A 20,502-nucleotide genomic window follows, 5' to 3' on the forward strand; every position below is an offset into this window, starting at 1 on the left:
CGTCACCAGTAAGTGGCGCTTCAATACGTTACAAGCAATTTACTAAACGCGCTGTGTAAAGGTGCTAGAGTGAATTCCACACCGATTTATGAAGTTCTTATTTCATATATTCGTGAGTCGCATCTTTTTACAGATTCAACTATGTTTATTTATTTTTATATTTGTCCACATTTAACATCGATTTAAGAGGTTACTGATCTTAATAAATAACGCCGGAACAGTTTTTCAAAGTTGTCTTTCAATTAGCAATGTTACAAATGTACAAAAACAAACAGGTGCGTCTGGACGACTAGAAATTTCGCCCTCTACCCACCTCCTTCTAAAAGATTTCAGTATTGTCATCCGGTTAACCGGCTCAAATGGACTAATCCTGAATTCAACTACAGCAAATTCCTGCGGAGCCTGGGCTAACAAAATAGCACATAACGGTCCACTCTTTCATATCTCTATATTATAACGTGTCAGTTGTGTAAATGCTGTAAACTTCGTTCATGTAAATTATGTAAATCTTGACGAGCTGCTGCGCATCACCTGGACAGGTAGGCTGCTGAATGCGCTACTGCCGATACTTCGGCGAATATAGGCCTACTGTTGTATTTCATTTGTTTTGAAGTAGATTATTTTTGTGTGTATAGTTCTGGGACAGTGCAGAGATAAATGAACGTTGATTTATTCAAGACAGATTAATATTTCATGGTCAAGTGAAGCTGCGCACTGACTGAACCGACGCAATGGATGTGACGCCTAAAGGTGCGTATGCGGCATTTTTGCATAAACGTGAGCGATATAACATATATTACTACGGTGACAAATTAATTCACACTGACGTACACTTCTAAATTAATCACATTCATACTGAATTCTCCTAGCAAGTAGCCTAGGAAAGACATATTAGTAGACATATTAAAGCATTAGGTCGGAACTACTACCCTGCTGCAGGATAATTATTCTAGGGGACAGTATTGCTTTGCTGAGATATTTGCAGTTTTTGGTTACAAATTTATGCATATCACGACTATTTTGTAATACTGTTCTCAACACCTTGATTTGCTGTCGAGGTTTTCATATACTCTATGAGTTCTTCATCAGGCTCGTGCAGTTATCGTTCAGAAGTAGGTCACGTCTGTCTGATCCGATATAAGGCGCCCTTAGTTCCACCCAACTGGGACCATATGTCTCCTCCACTGCTCACTGTGTTACTTCTTTATCCACTCCACCCTCTTACGTTTAAGCCTCTGCACTAGCCTAGCCATGTGCTGTGAAGTGACTAGTGTGAAACAGGTGAGTATGGATCAGTGCAGAAGACCACTTTCTTTAGACCACAGCTACCATTCCTATGAACACGGCACCTGGGACACCGGGGAAGATGGTGCCCAGTCGCTGCGGAGGTCATGGAATATGGTGTTGCTGTGTCACCAGGACACACACCAGCACAGAAACCCTGTCAGACGTTATAGCTGTGGCTTTATGACTGAATAATGAGGTTAGAGCCTTCACTTTTTGAAACAAAAAGACATGAGTAATACATTTAAGTCATTAAATATCCAGATTAGGTCATTGCAGGTCATTCTTGTTTATCATCCATATTCACAATGCCCATTTTGCCTTAATTTTTATGGAGGGTTTTCTGGTTATTCCAAATGGAGGTTCGTGCAAAAAGCATTTAAAAATTCGGTTCAACGTGATTAATTAACCATTATGTTTTATGCTGGTCATTCATATTCATATAATGACATGTTGTGTAAAGATAATTCAAAAATAAGATACATTTATTATTAATGATATTCCATATCATTCCATATCCATTCCATATATGATATTCCATATCCATTCCATATATGCAGTACTAATATTTGGGTGGTGGACAGTTCTCAGCACAGCAGTGGCACAGACGTGGTTACAGGTGCTGCGCTGGTACAAGGACATCAGGTTGCTGGAGTTTTCCCACACACCAGTACCACTAATGAGTTGAGAAAGACTAGACATGCGCAACATGCAGCGAACAACAGCCCTGCGTTCACTGACTCCCCTGCCATGAAGAATTGGATGCTGGCTAACCCAAACTGCATGGCAACAGATGGGATAGAGTTTAGAACTGTACCCCTTAAAAGCAGGTGTTTGTGATAAATAACACACATGTAAGCACATCGTTTTTGGCCTCTGCTCCTCAGAGGGTTGCACGGCGGGACCTGCGGGGGCCATGGCGGACCTCCAGAAGGTGGACACGCTGACCTCGACAGGCTCGGGCGCCGCCCGCAGAAGGGCTGGAGGGCCCAAGAAGCAGATGCAGGTCAACAAGTCGAAGCTGCGTGCGCCCCGAGCCCTGTGCTGCCTCACGCTGAGCAACCCCATCCGCATGGCTGCCCTCGCCCTCGTCGAGTGGAAATATCCTGATTCACACGCACGCGTGTGGGTGTGTGTTTGTGCGGGCATGTGTGTGTGAGTGCGGATGTGCTTGAATGCTGATAACTGTTGTTGATCTTTAGATGAGCCAAGCAATTTATATACCTAACATATTACTGTTATATCTATGCAGTTTCTTTCTGTGCATGTCTGTACTCTAATCAGTGAAATGACCGGCTTATTTCAAGTACTCCCTGGCATTTTGCACAGTGGATTGTTACATTCACCAAAAATTATTTAAAATATTCTCATTCATTCCTTCAGGTTTTATAATGGCAGAATGGAGCCAGCTATAAACCTGCAGACTGTTCTCCTGTTTGTGATGCCTTTAACGCACATTGTTGCTTATTATCCCTCCTCACTTTGCCATTATCTGTAACTGTCTGACCCTTAACCTCATTCTTTAAGCCGTTTGATATATTCATCTTGCTAGCCATATTTGCTAACTGCGTCGCCCTCGGTGTGTCGAGACCATTTCCTGAAGACGACTCTAATGCCACTAATCACAATCTGGTAGGTTTCCATCGACTAATCACAATCTGGTAAGTTTCCATCAACTGATGTTACTTTATCTGTCAGCAAGTGTCAAAGTTGGCTGCTGTTGAACTATCAGGCATTATGCTGTAAGTCCCTAAAGTGTTAAAGTACAATGATGATTGATATGGCAGAGTGAGTATCAATGACTAAATGCACTGTAAAGATTCCAATTTAAAACGCACCATTAATTTTACAAATCTAACTAATCTTATTCACATCGACAGAGTTGACTCGCAAGAGAGTGAAATCTTCACTATTTAAAAGTGGCTATTGTTCTCACAGTACTGTAACTGCCCTGAACTTTCCAGACTCAGATTTACTTTACAAGGCTATGCAGTTATGGGGTAATGCAGTTATGTGCAATGTCATGACAGAGTTTATATGGCAGGTATATCTCACCCAAAGCCTCACCCCCTGTAGACTGCCTTTCTAGGGTAAAATTTCTAAATAGTGCACATGCAGGTGAAACCTCTGCAGACCTGTGAAATACAGTAATGATATCAGAAACAATATCTCTAATACATTCCCACCAGGATTATAAGACTTGCCAACATCCTGTTAGGGTTCAGTTTTTGACTTGCATGTGTAAGAGTGAGGTCTGGAGATTCCCTTCACACACACACACACACACACACACACACACACACACACACACACACACACACACACACACACACACACACACACACATACCACATGACACTGAAGAAAAAAAGGAAAAATTAAAAAAACAATTCCTCAGTTTATCACAGAATGATAAATTATTGTAAATTTTTGCAATATTTGACACCTTTTAAAGATGATGGCCTAGATGTTAATTGGTGTACTTAGCATAGGTAGTCAGCCTTAGATAAAGCTGATGGCTTGCTAAAAGCTCCCATCAGCCTTTTGCACTAGCCTCTTAGCGCCTGTGTCAACAGAGCAGTGGGCTAATGAGCTCAGCCTGTGTGCCTTAGGGAACAGGAGAAAGAACATATATGAGGAGAAAAAACTCCAGTATGAACACACTGTGGCATGTCTTACTGCGGTACATCTACAAAGGCCAAATTACTGTAATTAATATTTCAGATTTTAGCTGTGATTGACAAAAATAAAGGTTTTCCTTTGCATTTTTTCAGTAAGCTCACGTGACTGATAATGAGACCTTTAAATCCCCTCTTTCCCTCTCTGTGTTTAACACATTCTCACGTTCTTATCCTATTCTTTGCAGGAACAAGTAGAGTACATTTTTCTGGTCATCTTCACCATTGAGACCTTTATGAAGATCCTGGCCTACGGCCTGGTCATGCACCCTAGCGCCTACATCCGCAGCGGCTGGAACCTTCTGGACTTCATCATCGTCATCGTTGGGTTTGTCTCTCATATGTCCAGTTCTTTGTGTATGCAAGCACGCTGGAGATCTGTGCTGGGTCAAGGGATGGGCGATGCTGATGGATAAATAGGTTGTGTGTGTGTGTGTGTGTGAGAACAGGCTGTTCAGTGTGGTGGCAGAGATGGGTGAACCTAAATCTGGTGATGCACATCATGCATCAGGTAAACCAGGTGGCCTGGACGTCAAAGCTCTCAGAGCCTTCAGGGTTCTCAGGCCTCTGCGCCTGGTCTCTGGTGTACCCAGTAAGTATGTGTGTGTGTGTGTGTGTGTGTGTGTGTGTGTGTGTGTGTGTGTGTGTGTGTGTTTGTGTGTGTGTGTGTGTGTGTGTGTGTGTGTGGATGTGTGTGTGTGTGTGTGTTTATGTTTGGTTGCTGAAACTGTTATAATGCACGTATTAATTATTAAGTTTTATGATAATTGTGTGTGTGTGTGTGTGTGTGTGTGTGTGTTTGTGTGTGTGTGTGTGTGTTTTTGTTTGGTTGCTGAAGCTGTTATAATGCACGTATTAATTGTTAAGCTTTATGATAATTGTGTGTGTGTGTGTGTGTGTTTGTGTTTGGTTGCTGAAGCTGTTATAATGCACGTATTAATTGTTAAGCTTTATGATAATTGTGTGTGTGTGTGTGTGTGTGTGTGTGTGTGTTTGTGTGTGTTTGTGTTTGGTTGCTGAAGCTGTTATAATGCACGTATTAATTGTTAAGCTTTATGATAATTGTGTGTGTGTGTGTGTGTGTTTCTGTTTGGTTGCTGAAGCTGTTATAATGCACATATTAATTGTTAAGCTTTATGATAATTGTGTGTCTGTGTGTGTGTGTGTGTGTGTGTGTGTGTGTGTGTGTGTGTGTTTGTGTTTGGTTGCTGAAGCTGCTATAATGCACGTATTATTTGTTAAGCTTTATGATAATTGCATGTCTGTGTGTGTGTGTGTGTGTAGGTCTACAGATTGTGTTGAACTCCATTATGAAGGCTATGGTTCCACTCTTCCACATTGGTCTCCTGGTCATGTTCGTCATTATCATTTATGCCATCATTGGCTTGGAGCTCTTCATAGGCCGGATGCACAAAACATGCTACTATGTCGGGACAAGTAATACACACACACACACACACACACACACACGTCTTGATTCCATATTCACGTTTACACACAAGTTTGCACACATAAGCAAACTTGCTCAAGTCTTAAACATGTGTGAAATACCTGAATCGCATGTTTTACAAAGTAAAAAAGTATTTTATCCAGAATGAATGCAGAGCATGTTCTATGAATAAATATAACACAAAGAACCGTAATGGTCTTTTCAAGCACTTTTATTCTCATTCTAATATGCATATCCATACACAAGACAATATTTATATACGAGACACTGTACTTTATCGGGACACATGCGTTCAGTGAGAGCCGAAGCAGGCAGTAGGCAGCCAGCAAATGCGTACCTTTTCCATATGGCAATCAGCATGGGCTTGTGCTTCCCCGCCATGTCAGACCTGTTCGTGGAGGACGACCCAACGCCGTGCGCGTTCGCAGGGAGCGGCCGCGTGTGTGTGGGCAACGGCACGGCGTGCAGAGGCGGCTGGGAAGGCCCCAATGGCGGCATCACCAACTTCGACAACATCTTCTTTGCCATGCTTACTGTCTTCCAGTGCATCACCATGGAGGGGTGGACAGAAGTGTTGTACTGGGTATAGCACCTCCATCCTCAGCCAGCTCTCCTTCTCTTTCTTCTCCATCTCTTCTTTCACTCTGAATTTGAGTCACCCAAACACGATTCTAGGTTGTTTGTCCACGTTCCTGCTTTCCTTCACCTCCTTTTTCTTCACCTCCGTACTGCGCAACCCGTTTCCCTGTACGAGTCTGTTTTCACTCTGCTCTTCAACACTTCAGATGAACGATGCCATCGGCTATGAGCTGCCCTGGATTTACTTCGTGTCTCTGGTCATATTTGGCTCCTTCTTTGTACTAAACCTCGTATTGGGTGTGTTGAGTGGGTGAGAACCTTAATGTACTTAATGTCTGCTTTTTGGATAACTGGCCGTGTTATCATCAGTGTGTAGTAATTAGGTCTCCTCAAACGGAAGTGGAATTTTTCTGGGAGCATTGTAAGAAATTGCATCTTTGTGTGTATGTGTTTGTGTATCTCTGTGTGTGTGTGTTTGTGTGTGTGTGTGTGTGTGTGTGTGTGTGTGTGTGTGTGTGTGCGCTCAGTGAGTTCTCTAAGGAGAGAGAAAAGGCTGTGTGTCGGGGTGAACTCCAGAAGGCTCAGGAGAAACAACAGATGGAGGAGGACATGGTGGGTTATATGGATTGGCTCATTGAGGCCGAGGTCATGGATGAAGATGGCAATAAACGTTGAGTCGCTACACACACACACACACACACACACACACACACACAGCCATAGATAGGCCTCTTTTTTAATTAACTACGCCATTTATTTGAAGGTGCTGTGGTGGCAAAGAAAAAGATGATGAAGAAATATGGCTGGTATAAGCACAGTGAAGACGGAGGTACTGTGGGAGCCTTCCCTGTTCGTACTACTGTAGACAGGAGCCACTTCCGCAGGAATTGTGCTTGTCTTCGACAGCGACTTACAGGGACACTTTGGACACTCTCATTTTACAGAATCAGACTCAGACTCGGAATTTGAAGCTTTTCTGGATGACGACAATGGCTGCTGCGACACGATACAGTAATATTACTCATTAATCATATTACTTTATACGTTCTTTTATACATATTGTGTGCGCTACTGAAGAGCTGAATTCTGACAACCTTATCTCATTCTCTCCACTCAGGGCCAAGCTGATGACCATAAGTTTCTGGTAAGTCCAGAATCAGTCTTTAAGCTTTTTAATTCTTGTATGGCTTCCAAGCTGCTACGGTTGGGCCGTACCTGGTCTCTGCACTTGGCATGACATCATCGTCTCGTGTGCAGCGAGCAGCTGTACCACCTGAACCTGGTCGTCAGGAAGAACTGCCGAGTGGCTGTGAAGTCCACCAACTTTTACTGGCTGGTGCTGCTGCTCGTCTTCCTCAACACGGCGGCAAGCGCCTCCGAGCATGACGGCCAACCACAGTGGCTCACGGACATCCAGGGTGCATGCAAACCTCGTAACACACACGTTAACACACAAACGTACACAAATACATGCTCGTGCAGACAAAGGTGCAGCATTTTTGTAGAAAAGGAGCTGAGAATAAAATGTTATGTTTTGGTTTAGTACACTTGAAGGTAGTTAGCCTGTGTGCTTTATACATTTGTAGGGAGTACAATTAAAATAACTACAATCAAAATGACACTAAACGTATTCTAGAAGGTAAAAAAAGCTTGAGTTAAAAAAAAGCATATTTCTCTCATTCTTTCGGCATTCAGGTTTTGTCCACATCAGTTTTCAGTTGACTTACCACTGAGAGGATTTGAATCTGTGTAGTGTGAACAACTACGGGAGACGTTTGCATTTTTCGGAACTTTATGGGAAGGCCACAATGGCTCCAACTGCCTGAAACGTCCCGTTTCTGTCTCTCCATCCCAGAGCGAGCCAACAAGGTTCTGCTGGCCTTGTTCACCCTGGAGATGCTGATGAAGATGTACAGCTTCGGCTTCCAAATCTACTTCGTAGCCCTGTTCAACCGCTTCGATTGCTTTGTGGTGTGCAGCGGCATCCTGGAGACCGTGCTGGTGGAGCTGGACGTGATCCCACCCATCGGCATCTCCGTGCTGCGCTGTGTTCGCTTGCTCCGCATCTTCAAAGTCACCCGGTGAGCCAACGATCCGCTGCCCGGCGCCACCCAGTCGTGATTGGCTGGTTCTTCTCACTCCACAAGGGCGGCGTAGCTCAGCTAAATATGAACTTATTTGCGAAGTGGCCTCTTTGACGTGTCAGTATCAAGTTTAGGTAACATTAGGTAATGTTAACTGTAAGGCTATCAAAGCAAACAGCAGCGTGAAGTTCTGAAAATTTTCTGAAAACGTTCTAAATGCGTTCTGCATTTGAGAATGTCAACGCCTCCTCTTGGACTGAAGTGTTCGGTCATATTCATATTCCTGTTTTCCACTTGTCTCCTCTCTCGGCCTTAGACACTGGGCTGCTTTGTCTGATCTGGTTGGCTCTCTGCTGAACTCGATGAAGGCCATTTGCTCGCTGCTGCTGCTGCTCTTCCTCTTCCTCATCATCTTCGCCCTGCTGGGCATGCAGCTGTTTGGTGGCAAGTTCAACTTCGACGACACGCAGATGAAGAGGAGCACCTTCGACACCTTCCCCTCTGCCCTGCTCACCTGCTTCCAGGTGACTGCGACCTTTGCCCCACCAATGCTGACTGCTTAGGTCTTGTGACATGTGATGTGGCCATTTTCCAATCACTACCTCAATGGTAATGTTGCAGGAACATTTTCATAGACATTTAGTGCAGTAACCACGAATACAGGAAAAGATTACAATAATCAAAAAGGACCCCTAATTTCTGTCTTCCACACGGATGAAATTTGATTAATTATCACAGCTCTCTCAACAACTGTCCAACATCTGCCATTATAGGTGTATTTCAGGTAAATTGATTTTCTGTCCTTTTCAGAATACAAGGAAATATATCTAAATTGTTATCCATGGTCATCATATGCAACACATTTGAAAGATAAAGACTAGGTTGAAAAGCACTGGCATATTCCTTTAAGGAATATTATATTTGAATAGTTGGAAATGTCTCGCTGCAGATTCTGACAGGAGAGGACTGGAACTCAGTCATGTATGACGGCATTATGGCATACGGTGGGCCTGTTTTCCCCAACATGATCGTCTGCATCTACTTTGTTATTCTCTTTGTCTGTGGTAACTGTATCCTTTCATATGTATTCTCAACTCCTTTCTCTGTCAAGGATTTATGAAACTAGGCAGAATCAGCTGGCTTGTGTCTGTGTATGTGTGTGTGTGTGTGTGTGTGCGTGTGTGCGTGTGTGTGCATGTGCGCGTGTGCGTGCTCGTCCGTGTGAGTGTGTGAGTGAGTGTGTGTGAGTGTGTGTGTATGTGTGTGTCCTTGACATTCACTCCTGCCCAGACATCCTGCTGAATGTCTTCTTGGCTATTGCCGTGGACAACTTGGCAGGAAATGGCAAGAAGAAAAAAGAGTAAGTGCTCTGCTGCATGCAAATCCACCACACAGTCGATATGTCAGAGTGATGCACAGCCTGCGCCAAAACTACACCGAACCATTAAGACCTCCGGAACCAAGAATGATGTTCTTGATGTTGTCCAATATATACCTGGCATTATTTTTTAACAGTTTTTACGTCTATATTCAGAATGATTGTTTTTAAGCAGCTGTACAACATTGAGGCATGTTTAAGTTGTTCATGCTGGTTTGTTTTACAGAGAGGTCCAAGAGGAAGAGGAGTGGCAAGATGACAACAGGGAGGATGAAGATAATGGAGTGAGACCTCTTGTTATCTCTGGCACTTTAATTATCTGTCTTTCTCTTGCTCGCCCCCTCGCCGGCCGTAGATAGGTGACTGTGAACCGTTACAAGTTAGCAGCTCATTTTATTTGGTGACTTTCTTGCGTTTCTTTTGAATATGTTTTTTTTATAATATTTTTGAATAGTCTTGCAACTTCATTTTGTTCTTTTTATCACTATTTATGTTCTCGCTCTGTCGTTCTTCCTTTGCCCTCACCTCACCTCTTTTTCTGTGACTTTTCCATCACACTTTGGTTGTGCGCTCTTTCTCTCCAGAATGATTCTGATGACTGGGAAGAAAATGAAGAGTTGAGAGCTATTGACGGACTTGAAGGTAAATTCAGTTTAGCTTTGCTTTCTGAATGGCAGCGATCTTCCGTGAACAGATCATTTTTGCGCCTGAGATTTTGCTACTCAGAGAATGTTTATTCTATTCTATTTATGTACATCTATGTTTTGGTGTTGAATAGCCATTTACCTCATGGTCCCAGGTAGTGAAGTTGGGCGGCTAGATAGCACGCTGGGTCAGAAAACCGTCAGATTGACTGACGTATACACACGCTATGGATTCAGCAGCTAATATGTGCAGCAACGTTTTTGAACCACCACAGTTTTTTTAACACTACCTATGCAAGGCATCACAACTGTGCAAAAACTTAAAACCAAACAAACATATCAGCTGGACAGCAGGGAGATCAGACAATTTAAACATCAAAACCAACACAAGACCAGGACAGGACTGGGTCAGAAGAAGGACGGGGGCTGTGTGTGTCAGGACTGCAATTCTTCCTACCATTCAAATAGAAAAAAAGGGAGAACATGAAATAAAGTGATGACTGAAATCATCACATTTTGCCTAGTATGTATCTGTCACCTTTGAAGCAGAAGGCCTTTGATTTGGTGGAACTGCCATTCTGTCAAGTACAGCAATATGTATAGGACAGAAATCAATATTTTAAATTTGTTTGACTATTTACATCATTAACATATGAATTCATGCACATAGTATGCATTATTACCCATGACCATATGTATTCATCGCATTACCATGCATTACCATGTTTTTATAAATTCATTCATTGCAGCATGAAATAATACATTATAAGCAGTGTAAGCAGATATGATTCATATGATTAATGTGAATTACGTTACTAATTAAAGCTCACATTTTAACTTTTAATTTTCACACTTAAGGTGCCAGGCCAATAAAAGTGGAAAGTTTTAAACCCAAGGAGAAAATTGTCCCTATTCCTGATGGCAGCTCCTTCTTCATCCTTGGAAAGAAAAACTGGTAAGTGATATAGGCGTAATATGTTTAGCGCTGATGTAGCTGATGTAGAAATGATTCGTTTTAACATTAAGATTGATCAAATCAGTGACCTCACCTTGTACCCATTCTATGCCCATCCAGTCTCCGGGTCGCCTTTCATAACCTCATTTATAATCCTTATTTCACCAACTTCATCCTCCTCTTCATCGTCCTCAGTAGTTTTTCCCTGGCTGCTGAAGACCCCATCAAAACTCATTCGGTCCGGAATGTTGTAAGTTGGCAAGAGTTTGTACAAGACAAGGCTCAGACACCTACACACGTGTTTCAAGTAATAAAAGAGTCTTATTGCACGCCAGTTGTAATTGCCAGGCTTTCAAATCAGGTTTTGAAGCAGAACTCTGACACTCATCCTCCACTACTGGAGTTTCATAGACATGGAGTTAATGGAGTTCATAACTTTTCCATACTCTCATTTTGCACTTTGCTTTTCGGTGGTATGGATGTACTTGAATAAAGGCAGTTATCAGACTCTTCTATGCCCATCATGCTACCTAATGCTAGATGCTGAGCTATGCGGACTATGTCTTCACCACTGTCTTCACCATCGAGATCATGCTGAAGGTAAAACTAGTGTCTAAGTGCACAATCATTATTCCTGGTTTCATGAGCATGTCAGTGTCGTCATTTATTTAGTTAGGCTGTGTTGAGGCTTTTTGTGGTTTTCAGAACAGCACAGATGCAGTGATCATGTTCCAACAGTAGTGTTACATGTTTGTGCATGTCTTGTGGTAGATGACTGTTTACGGAGCATTTCTTCATCAAGGCTCCTTCTGCAGAAACGCCTTCAACCTCCTGGATCTGCTGGTCGTCAGTGTGTCTCTCACCTCCTTTTTTCTGAAGTAAGTGCTACACATTCATCTATCTACCTATTGATCCACTCATCCATCCATCCTTCCATCCATCCATCCAACCATCCACTCATGCATCCATTCATCTGCCCTTTAATTCATGCATTTATTCATCCATTAATTGACCCATCCTCTATCCAACCAACCACCACCTGCTTTAGCTGTATCCATCCTCCTGTATGGTGACCCATTGCTGTGTTCCTGTAGTTCAAGTGCCATCTCCGTTGTGAAGATTCTAAGGGTGCTGCGTGTGCTCAGACCCCTGCGAGCCATCAACCGAGCAAAAGGACTCAAGGTAGACTCCAGTTTACTGCACCCCATCTCATTTCTCATTTTCTTCTCATTTTCTTCTCATTTACTTCTCATTCTCTCAGTGTTCTAGGACTCCTTTCCTTCTTATTTTCTTCTCATTTACTTCTCATTCTCTCAGTGTTCTAGGACTGTATGCACTCTAGTATGCACTCTATACGTATGCACTCTATACATCCAAAGCCAAGCTCCGACCCAAGTTTCCTAAATGCATGTTTCCTCTCTCCAGAGTGTGATCCAGTGCGTTTTTGTGGCCATCCGCACCATCGGCAACATCCTCATTGTCACCACACTGCTGCAGTTCATGTTCGCTTGCATCGGGGTGCAGCTCTTTAAGGTAAGCGTTTTTCTGAGCCGAGTGCAAGCTTCCACTGTCTGCCAGCATGTTTGACTGCTGCTTGCTCTCTGCCACCCCAGGGCTGTTTCTACAGGTGCACCGACGAGGCCAAGCACACACCGGAAGAGTGCAAGTACGTGCGCGTGTTCATATGGCTTGCATCCCACGCGCTTCCTCACTGGACTGTTTACTTGTTACTGCTGATGTGTGCTGTGCAGGGGCACGTTCGTGGTGTATAAGGATGGAGATATGAACCATCCCATAGTGAAGGAGAGGATGTGGGTGAACAGCGATTTTAACTTCGACAACGTGCTGATGGGTATGCTGGCACTCTTCACCGTCTCCACGTTTGAAGGCTGGCCACAGTGAGTTCATACACTGTTCACACATATCACACTCACAGGCCTTTAAAGCTACTCACCCAACCCCTGAGTTAATGAAGTGAGTCCCTTCTTACACATAACATGTTCATAACATATTCGATAGAATGTTCCTGAAAAGTTATGTAAATTTGAAAAATTAAGTAATGTAAATATAAAACATGAAACACTACTTAAGGAATCAGCATGTAGATATTTTTCAAGTGTTTCTGATTGTGCTTTGTAGTACATATTGGGTCATCACAGAAACACTTATCACATAGTCTTAGTTTGAGGTCATTAGACTAAATACATTGGTGCTACAATGTTCTTGTCTGCAGAATTTTGTATAAAGCCATCGATGCCAACGCTCAGAACAGAGGCCCTATCTACAACCACCGCGTAGAGATCTCCATCTTCTTCATTGTCTACATCATCATCATCGCCTTCTTCATGATGAACATCTTTGTAGGTTTCGTCATCATCACGTTCCGCGAGCAAGGGGAGGCTGAGTTCAAAAACTGCGAGCTGAACAAAAACCAAGTCAGTATTATGAGGACCAAGTCTGCAGCTGTGAAAATGAGCCAAAATACCCCCCTGGAAACACAAAAGATACACAATTACAACATACATTATAAATTGCTTTCGTTCAGCTGTATGGTTTAACTACCTTGATATGATGTCTATAGCGTAGCTTGTAGAGGGGTTATGACATCTACAGACATGCTTATATTTAGAGTTTTCCTCTGATTTCTCTTTTATCTTTTTCTGTGTTTCGTCACCAGAGACAGTGCGTCTATTATGCCCTGAAAGCTCAGCCTATAAAGATCTACATACCCAAAAACCCATCACAGTTGAAGTTCTGGAAGATTGTCAACTCCTCCCAGTTTGAATACATCATGTTTGTTCTCATTCTGATGAACACACTAACACTGGCTGTACAGGTGCGTAGCGCACGCACACACACAGGCACACACACACATACACACACACACACACACAGGCACACACGCACACACACGCACACACGCGCACACACACACATACACACACACACACACACACACACACACACACATGCAGTGGATGATCAAACATATACATTACAAATGTCTGATAAACTTCTCCAACAGCACCATGAGCAGTCCAAGCTCTTTAACTTTGTCATGGACATTCTGAACATGCTCTTCACCATGCTCTTCACCATTGAGATGATCATCAAGCTGTTCGCTTTGCGGCCATACGTAAGACATGCTGCCCCGGTTTTTCTGTCACCCTTATTGATTGAAATTCATGCTTAATGGTCAACCTTGATTGCTAGGGATTGAGAGCACATAATCTTGTAGTGATGTGAATTGTTTCTTTGTAAACTTTCTCTCTCTCTCTCTCTCTCTCTCTCTCTCTCTCTCTCTCTCTCTCCCTGCCTCTCTCTCTCTCTCTTCCTTGCTCTCTCCCTGCCTGTGTCTTCCTCCCTCTCTCCCTGCCTCTCTCTCTCTCTCTCTCTCTCTGGTGTAGCACTATTTTATAGATGCCTGGAATTCTTTTGATGCTTTGATAGTTGTTGGGAGTTTGGTTGACATTATGATCGCAGAGTTTAGTGTGAGTATTTCTTTCCTGCTATTACCAGAATAATTGCAGGTGATATTAACCTAACAAAACACAATATACCAAGTTACTGTTTTATGGCAAAACAGCTAACTGTGGACTACTGGATTCTTCCTTTATATATAAATACACACACATACACACACACACACACTCACACGCACAAACACACACGCACACATACGCACACACGCACACACACACGCACACACACACACACACACACCTGTGTTCTGTTCTGTTCCGTATTTATATCTCTCGTTCTCTGGCCTACGTCTCTGGATGGAACCTGCTGTTGCTCTCTCAGGGTGGAGGAAACCATGGAGAGGTGAGCATATGTTGTGAGACAGCTTGTGATGCCACGTGAGACCTCCGTCACCATCGACAGGCTTCACATTGTCACGCTGGCCGAACCCCAAGCACACTACAACACCCAACATGCTGTTTGTCACCCAGCTAATGACTCAACCAATCATACACATCCCTTCAGATCCTCATCACCGGAATATTGATATCGCCTGTTTCTCTACATTCAACTGTATGTAAACCTGCCTAGAACTTCCCAGTATTGTGAAGTATTGCCACTAGTATCCACTGTGCATACCGAGCATTCTTTTCTTGATTTCTCTCGTGTATCAGTTTTGTTTTTTGGCTTTTCTGTCTTCTGATTTTTGACTGCCCCTTTTTGGAATAGTTTGGCTTATTCTTGCTCTCTGGTTTTTTGATTCAGACTGTTTACCTTAATGATTTGGATTACCCCTGTCTATGCTTTTCTAATTTTGTCCCTGGCTTGTTCACCCACCATGATTTTTATACAATAAATCCATCGCTCTACATCCGCAAGCATCTGACCTTGCTTGCCCCGTCACACACACAGATATATTCTTTTTACTATACAGAACATATTAAGGGGTTATTTGTGTTTGTGTAGAGGTATTACATGTAGCCCCGATTAATGTTCTGTACTTTGTTGTAAATATTGCAGTGAGAAAGGCATTAAAACTTTGTTAAAGGAAGATAACAAATAACTAGGTTTTCTAGCAATTCGTTTATTGGTTTTTTTTTTGTAACTGTTCGTGTTCATTTGTGTCTCCTTATGCTCCGGCTCTCACAGGGGAAGGGGGATGGAGAGAACGCCAAAGTGTCCATCACCTTCTTCCGCCTCTTCCGAGTCATGCGATTGGTCAAGCTGCTCAGTAAGGGGGAGGGCATTCGGACTCTTCTCTGGACCTTTGTTAAGTCCTTACAGGTGTGACATGCTTAAAGTAGTTAAAAAAAAAACTCCACTACCACCTGCATTTATTTTGTTACTGGTTTACTGAATTACTGTCCACCTCCACCCCCCCAGGCCTTGCCGTATGTTGGTCTTCTTATCGCTATGATCTTTTTCATCTACGGTGTCATCGGGATGCAGGTGTCTTCTTCCCACCACTCATCACCCCCATTGAAGAATGCCAAATTTTTCCTTTTTATTTTTAATACACACACACAAACACACACCAGGTGTTTTGGGGCAAAGTCTTTATGCCCTGCCTCCTTTCCCTTCTGCATCAATGCCAGACGTTTGGGAAGGTTGCTATAGATGACAGCACGGAGCTCAATCACAACAACAACTTTCAGACCTTCTTCATGGCAGTATTGCTGCTCTTCAGGTTGGAAGAGGTTTTGGTGCTGAAACTGTCAAATTTGACTCAGTGTTGTTCAGTACATGATGAGTTTGTACATAAACAGTCATGAAGGACATTCTAAAACTACTTTCCATAGTTACTTCTTTTGGTAGTTGTTTAAGTCACTTTGCACAAGTCACTTTGTACTTTAAAATGACTTTGTACTGGACTGAGTTAGAATTCAGTTCTCTTATTCGCTTCTCTTTTTTTCTTCTTAAGATGTGCCACAGGAGAGCAGTGGCAGGAGATCATGTTAGCAGCGTTGCCAGGGCGACGGTGTGACCCTGACTCAGACTTTGAGCCAGGAGAGGAGTACAGCTGCGGCAGCAACCTGGCCTACCTCTACTTCATCAGCTTTTTTGCTCTCTGTGCCTTCCTGGTGAGAGAGAGAGAGAGAGAGAGAGAGAGAGAGAGAGAGAGAGAGGGAGAGAATGAGAGAGAGAGAGAGAGAGAGAGAATGAGAGAGAGAATGAGAGAGAGAGAGAGAGAGCGAGAGAGAGAGAGAATGAGAGAGAGAGAGCGAGAGAGAGAGAGAGAATGAGAGAGAGAGAGAGAGAGAGAGAACGAGAGAGAGAGAGAACAAGAGAGAGAGAGAGAGAATGAGAGAGAATGAGAGAGAGCGAGAGAGAGAGAGAGAGAATGAGAGAGAGAGAGAGAGAATGAGAGAGAGAGAGAGAGAATGAGAGAGAGAGAGAGAATGAGAGAGAGAGAGAGAGAGAGAGAAAGAGAATGAGAGTAAGAGATACAGAGACGGAGAGACAAATGGATTTGGAAAAAGAGACTATAAAAGAGGAGGAAAAAATTTGCGTCACAGTGAATCAATTATTGAGTGAATTAAGTAATTAGGCAATTAAGTAATTAATTAGTTATGTAATTAAATTAATTTGGACTGTGTATCCATGCCTCCTCAGATAATTAACTTGTTCATTGCTGTCATCATGGACAACTTTGAGTACCTGACCAGAGACTGGACAGTGCTGGGCACTCACCATCTCGACGAGTTTAAGAGAGTTTGGTCCGATTATGACCCTGAAGCCACGTAAGAGAAACTTCTTCACTGTCCATGTCAGAAGCCACGAAACACTAACGTTACCCCCGAGCAGCTCATGGCAGTTTGTGTTTGCAAGTCATATAATTTAACTTCAGGAACAGTGTAACAAAATGGTAGGCAAACCATTCCATGTTTTTGAAAATATATGCATGTAAAGGTGTAGTTAGTTTAAAGTCATGATTGCTATGTTTTGCATATGTTTGGGTTGCAGAGGAAGAATCAAGCACCTGGATGTGGTGACTATGTTACGCAGAATTCAGCCACCTTTGGGTTTCGGCAAACTCTGTCCTCACCGGGTAGCCTGTAGGGTAAGCAAAGTCTGCTTAAATACAATACTATGCCCAAATGCTGCAGAGTACAATGCCAAGATGTTAGATCTCCCTAAAAAATTGTACTGTGCTTTATAATGGGGATAATAGCGGCCCTTGAGTGGCCCAGCGGTTTAAGCACTAGCCCCATCCTCGGGTTTTTGCTGTTGGGTTTTCCAGCTGCCACCATTGCATTTGGTGGCAATTGGAAAAGATGCAGTGGCTGGCTACACATGCGCTGGAGGAAGCAAGTGTTAGTTTTCACCCTACTGGCTTGGTGACGTCATGTGATGGGAAGAAAATTAGTTAGCTAGTGGGTGGAATTGGAGATGACCAGCACTGAGAGAAAACTGGGATAAAAATATAAATAAATAGAAAATAAAATATTGTCTGTTTTATATCTATATAAAATAAGGGGTTGTATACTAGAAAGAGGCAGAAATCAGCTGATGCCTCGAGTCAGCACTGTCTAAATCTTAGCAGAGGCTGTCTGTGTGCCTCTTACTACAGCAATCCTATTAAAAACTCTCTCCCTCCCTCTTTGTTTTCTTCTCACTCCCTCTCTCTCCATCCCATAATCTCTGCAGAGGCTGGTCGCTATGAACATGCCCCTCCATGCCGACGGGACGGTGTCCTTCAACGCTACCTTGTTTGCTCTCGTCAGGTCTTCGCTAAAGATTAAAACTGAAGGTTTGCACACACAGCAGGATATACACCCACCCACCCACCCACACACACACACGCACGCACGCACGCACACACACGCACATGCACAACTGCAAATCAGTAAGAAGACAATAAAACAAATATCAAATACCTGGCAAACAGAAATCTAACACATTTAACATTGAAGTAGAACATCAGTGACAAATCACCTAGACAGTATTTGAACCGCTTAATTGATTTTTGGCTTCTTGTTTTTCTTTTTTCCCCCATAGGACCAATTGATCAAGAAAATGAAGAGCTGAGAGCCATTATTAAGAAGATCTGGAAGCGCACCAAATCTAAGATCTTAGATGAGGTTATACCACCTCCTGCAGGTACCAAACAGCACTACTCACTCTGTGCCAGTTCAGTATCTTCACCATGCTCTGAAATCCCTTGGGTCTGGATACAAAATATCATTATGTGGGCATATGTGGTGTTACGTGAGGGTTTGCCTCTGATTAATTCATTACATCTGTCTGTGTTTTGCCATCACTTGTATTTTTTTTTTAGGAAATGAGGTGATGGCAGGAAAGTTCTATGCCAGTTTCCTTATCCAGGATTACTTCAAGAAGTACCGTAAGAGGAAGTCGAAAGAGAAGAAGAAGAAGAGCAAGGATAAGTCAGCTTCTCTTCAGGTGCACAGATATCCATGAGTGGAGTTTTTGAAGTGTAATGAGTGTATCCGGTAATATAGTTTATACCAATGTGATAGATTGAGGCTAATCCACCAGCACGCATTGACTGTCATGACACTCTATGTCCCTGAGATCCCAAAGGTGCCTTCACTGAAGCTGAACATTTATTTGGAGGATACTAATTACATGCGAGAAACTGGCTTGTATATAGCAGTCTCTGTGTGACCCTGCAATGCCCGCTGTGCTGCTGGCCCAGGCCGGGCTGCGGACTCTGCAGGACCTGGCCCCGGAGGTGCGGCTCGCCATGGTAATGGTGGAGGGCCATGAAGAGGAATTCGAGGGTGACATCTTTGAGGAGGAAGAGTTCTTCAGGGTGACTTTCAGTGCTTGCATTGTTTTACTCTGCCGTAAGAATTAAAACATATTTCGACAAAATGGATCATTAGATGCATAATAAATGGAAATATGTCATATCTGTAGACAAGATCAGCATAATCATAGTATGATGATGATCAGATGTATAATGATATTCTGCTCATTCCTTACCTTGACAAGAGTTTTCCCATTCCCCTGACTGGCAGCGCGACAGCGTCTTCGACGATGGCCTCCCAGCCTTGTCCAGCCCTAGTGGCACGCCCCTACCCTTGCACGAAGTTTCCGTGAGCATTGAGTCCCTGCCCGGGGCCCCCAGCGGGAGTCTGCTGGAAGAGGCCCTGGAGGGTGTCCCACCTCCCTCACCCCTCCCACACAATGGAGTTGTGGTGGAGCAGCCTAACAGGCTGTCTTCCCTGCCCGGAAGGTGGGCCGCCAGTCAGTCCAAACTCGCCACTCTGAGGGCACTCAAATCCAGACCAAGGCAAGCATGGTAGAGAAAGAGAAATGAATAAGGCACTCTGATTAGAGCCAAGCATTTAAAAATTACATGCTGCTAACTAATTACCTTTGTTTGTTTGCAAGTAAATTAGATGAAGATGTCACAGAAAAATGCTAATGTTGCCAATAATTATTGAAAACCAGAGGTGACCTGGAGGTATATGCAACTGGGGGCAACATTAGAATTTTGGCGTGATATATTTTTTTAAAGCTCTGATATTTACCTGAGAGCTCTGTTGCTGGATAGTAATGTTTTATTATCCAGATATTGTTATAATTCATGTAATTCACAATAGCTGGCTGTGTATACAATGCTCCCAGAGGCACATACACATTAGAGTTTTAAATCCTTTTAAGGCAAAGCCAGCTGATCTAACGTACCTAGGCAGAACTGTGTATTACATATGCCAAAGTGCTGTATTTACTTGCAGTATTGGTTAGAATCAAATGTTACTGCTGTGGATGCTGGATCTGCAAACGTTCCTATGGCAGTTTAGACTGCAACTTAAGACTGAAAATCTTCAGCATTTCGCATGTAACTTGGATAGGGAATTCAAAACCTGACAGACCAATAGGATGTCACTCTTTGCTTTGAATAGAATTACTTGTAGTGTATTCAGGAAGATATCCATCAAGTTTTTAACATTTCTGTAACATTTCACCTTGAAGGATCTTTTGTTTTGGACCACAAAGAGTAAAATCAGGGACTAC

The 20,502-nt window shown here is 43.1% G+C and overlaps 1 protein-coding gene across 6 annotated transcripts in view; it reads left to right on the plus strand.

Moving 5' to 3' along the window:
• Nucleotides 1-111: 111 nt before the first annotated feature.
• Nucleotides 112-20,502, plus strand: part of cacna1fa (calcium channel, voltage-dependent, L type, alpha 1F subunit a) — a 25,436-nt gene continuing 5,045 nt past the window's right edge. For 3 of the 6 annotated variants that reach the window (XR_014118782.1, XM_081703033.1, XM_081703035.1), the window contains exons 1-36: nucleotides 5,558-6,301; nucleotides 6,519-6,661; nucleotides 6,755-6,820; nucleotides 6,936-7,002; nucleotides 7,109-7,135; nucleotides 7,249-7,409; nucleotides 7,847-8,072; nucleotides 8,392-8,599; nucleotides 9,025-9,145; nucleotides 9,366-9,435; nucleotides 9,680-9,737; nucleotides 10,038-10,095; nucleotides 10,956-11,052; nucleotides 11,173-11,302; nucleotides 11,593-11,652; nucleotides 11,824-11,930; nucleotides 12,147-12,234; nucleotides 12,478-12,585; nucleotides 12,666-12,718; nucleotides 12,804-12,950; nucleotides 13,286-13,487; nucleotides 13,730-13,888; nucleotides 14,078-14,188; nucleotides 14,460-14,543; nucleotides 14,857-14,877; nucleotides 15,664-15,798; nucleotides 15,898-15,963; nucleotides 16,110-16,201; nucleotides 16,436-16,595; nucleotides 17,128-17,255; nucleotides 17,479-17,575; nucleotides 18,163-18,265; nucleotides 18,514-18,615; nucleotides 18,794-18,918; nucleotides 19,130-19,291; nucleotides 19,500-19,774. Coding sequence is in view for 5 of the 6 variants with exons in the window: in XM_081703033.1 (XP_081559159.1) it covers nucleotides 5,742-6,301; nucleotides 6,519-6,661; nucleotides 6,755-6,820; nucleotides 6,936-7,002; nucleotides 7,109-7,135; nucleotides 7,249-7,409; nucleotides 7,847-8,072; nucleotides 8,392-8,599; nucleotides 9,025-9,145; nucleotides 9,366-9,435; nucleotides 9,680-9,737; nucleotides 10,038-10,095; nucleotides 10,956-11,052; nucleotides 11,173-11,302; nucleotides 11,593-11,652; nucleotides 11,824-11,930; nucleotides 12,147-12,234; nucleotides 12,478-12,585; nucleotides 12,666-12,718; nucleotides 12,804-12,950; nucleotides 13,286-13,487; nucleotides 13,730-13,888; nucleotides 14,078-14,188; nucleotides 14,460-14,543; nucleotides 14,857-14,877; nucleotides 15,664-15,798; nucleotides 15,898-15,963; nucleotides 16,110-16,201; nucleotides 16,436-16,595; nucleotides 17,128-17,255; nucleotides 17,479-17,575; nucleotides 18,163-18,265; nucleotides 18,514-18,615; nucleotides 18,794-18,918; nucleotides 19,130-19,291; nucleotides 19,500-19,774 (4,577 nt within the window). In the remaining variant the exon portion in view is untranslated. Of the gene's footprint in view, nucleotides 540-678; nucleotides 751-2,171; nucleotides 2,384-2,808; nucleotides 2,917-4,150; nucleotides 4,291-4,411; nucleotides 4,555-5,246; nucleotides 5,400-5,557; nucleotides 6,302-6,518; nucleotides 6,662-6,754; nucleotides 6,821-6,935; nucleotides 7,003-7,108; nucleotides 7,136-7,248; nucleotides 7,410-7,846; nucleotides 8,073-8,391; nucleotides 8,600-9,024; nucleotides 9,146-9,365; nucleotides 9,436-9,679; nucleotides 9,738-10,037; nucleotides 10,096-10,955; nucleotides 11,053-11,172; nucleotides 11,303-11,592; nucleotides 11,653-11,823; nucleotides 11,931-12,146; nucleotides 12,235-12,477; nucleotides 12,586-12,665; nucleotides 12,719-12,803; nucleotides 12,951-13,285; nucleotides 13,488-13,729; nucleotides 13,889-14,077; nucleotides 14,189-14,459; nucleotides 14,544-14,856; nucleotides 14,878-15,663; nucleotides 15,799-15,897; nucleotides 15,964-16,109; nucleotides 16,202-16,435; nucleotides 16,596-17,127; nucleotides 17,256-17,478; nucleotides 17,576-18,162; nucleotides 18,266-18,513; nucleotides 18,616-18,793; nucleotides 18,919-19,129; nucleotides 19,292-19,499; nucleotides 19,775-20,502 lie in introns of those variants that run through there. The other 3 variants (XM_081703037.1, XM_081703036.1, XM_081703034.1) reach the window with 3 other exon arrangements.

Source organism: Electrophorus electricus, chromosome 20, assembly GCF_041902795.1.
Source record: "Electrophorus electricus isolate QZ-2024a chromosome 20, ASM4190279v1, whole genome shotgun sequence".
NCBI classification, from domain to species: Eukaryota; Metazoa; Chordata; class Actinopteri; order Gymnotiformes; family Gymnotidae; genus Electrophorus; species Electrophorus electricus.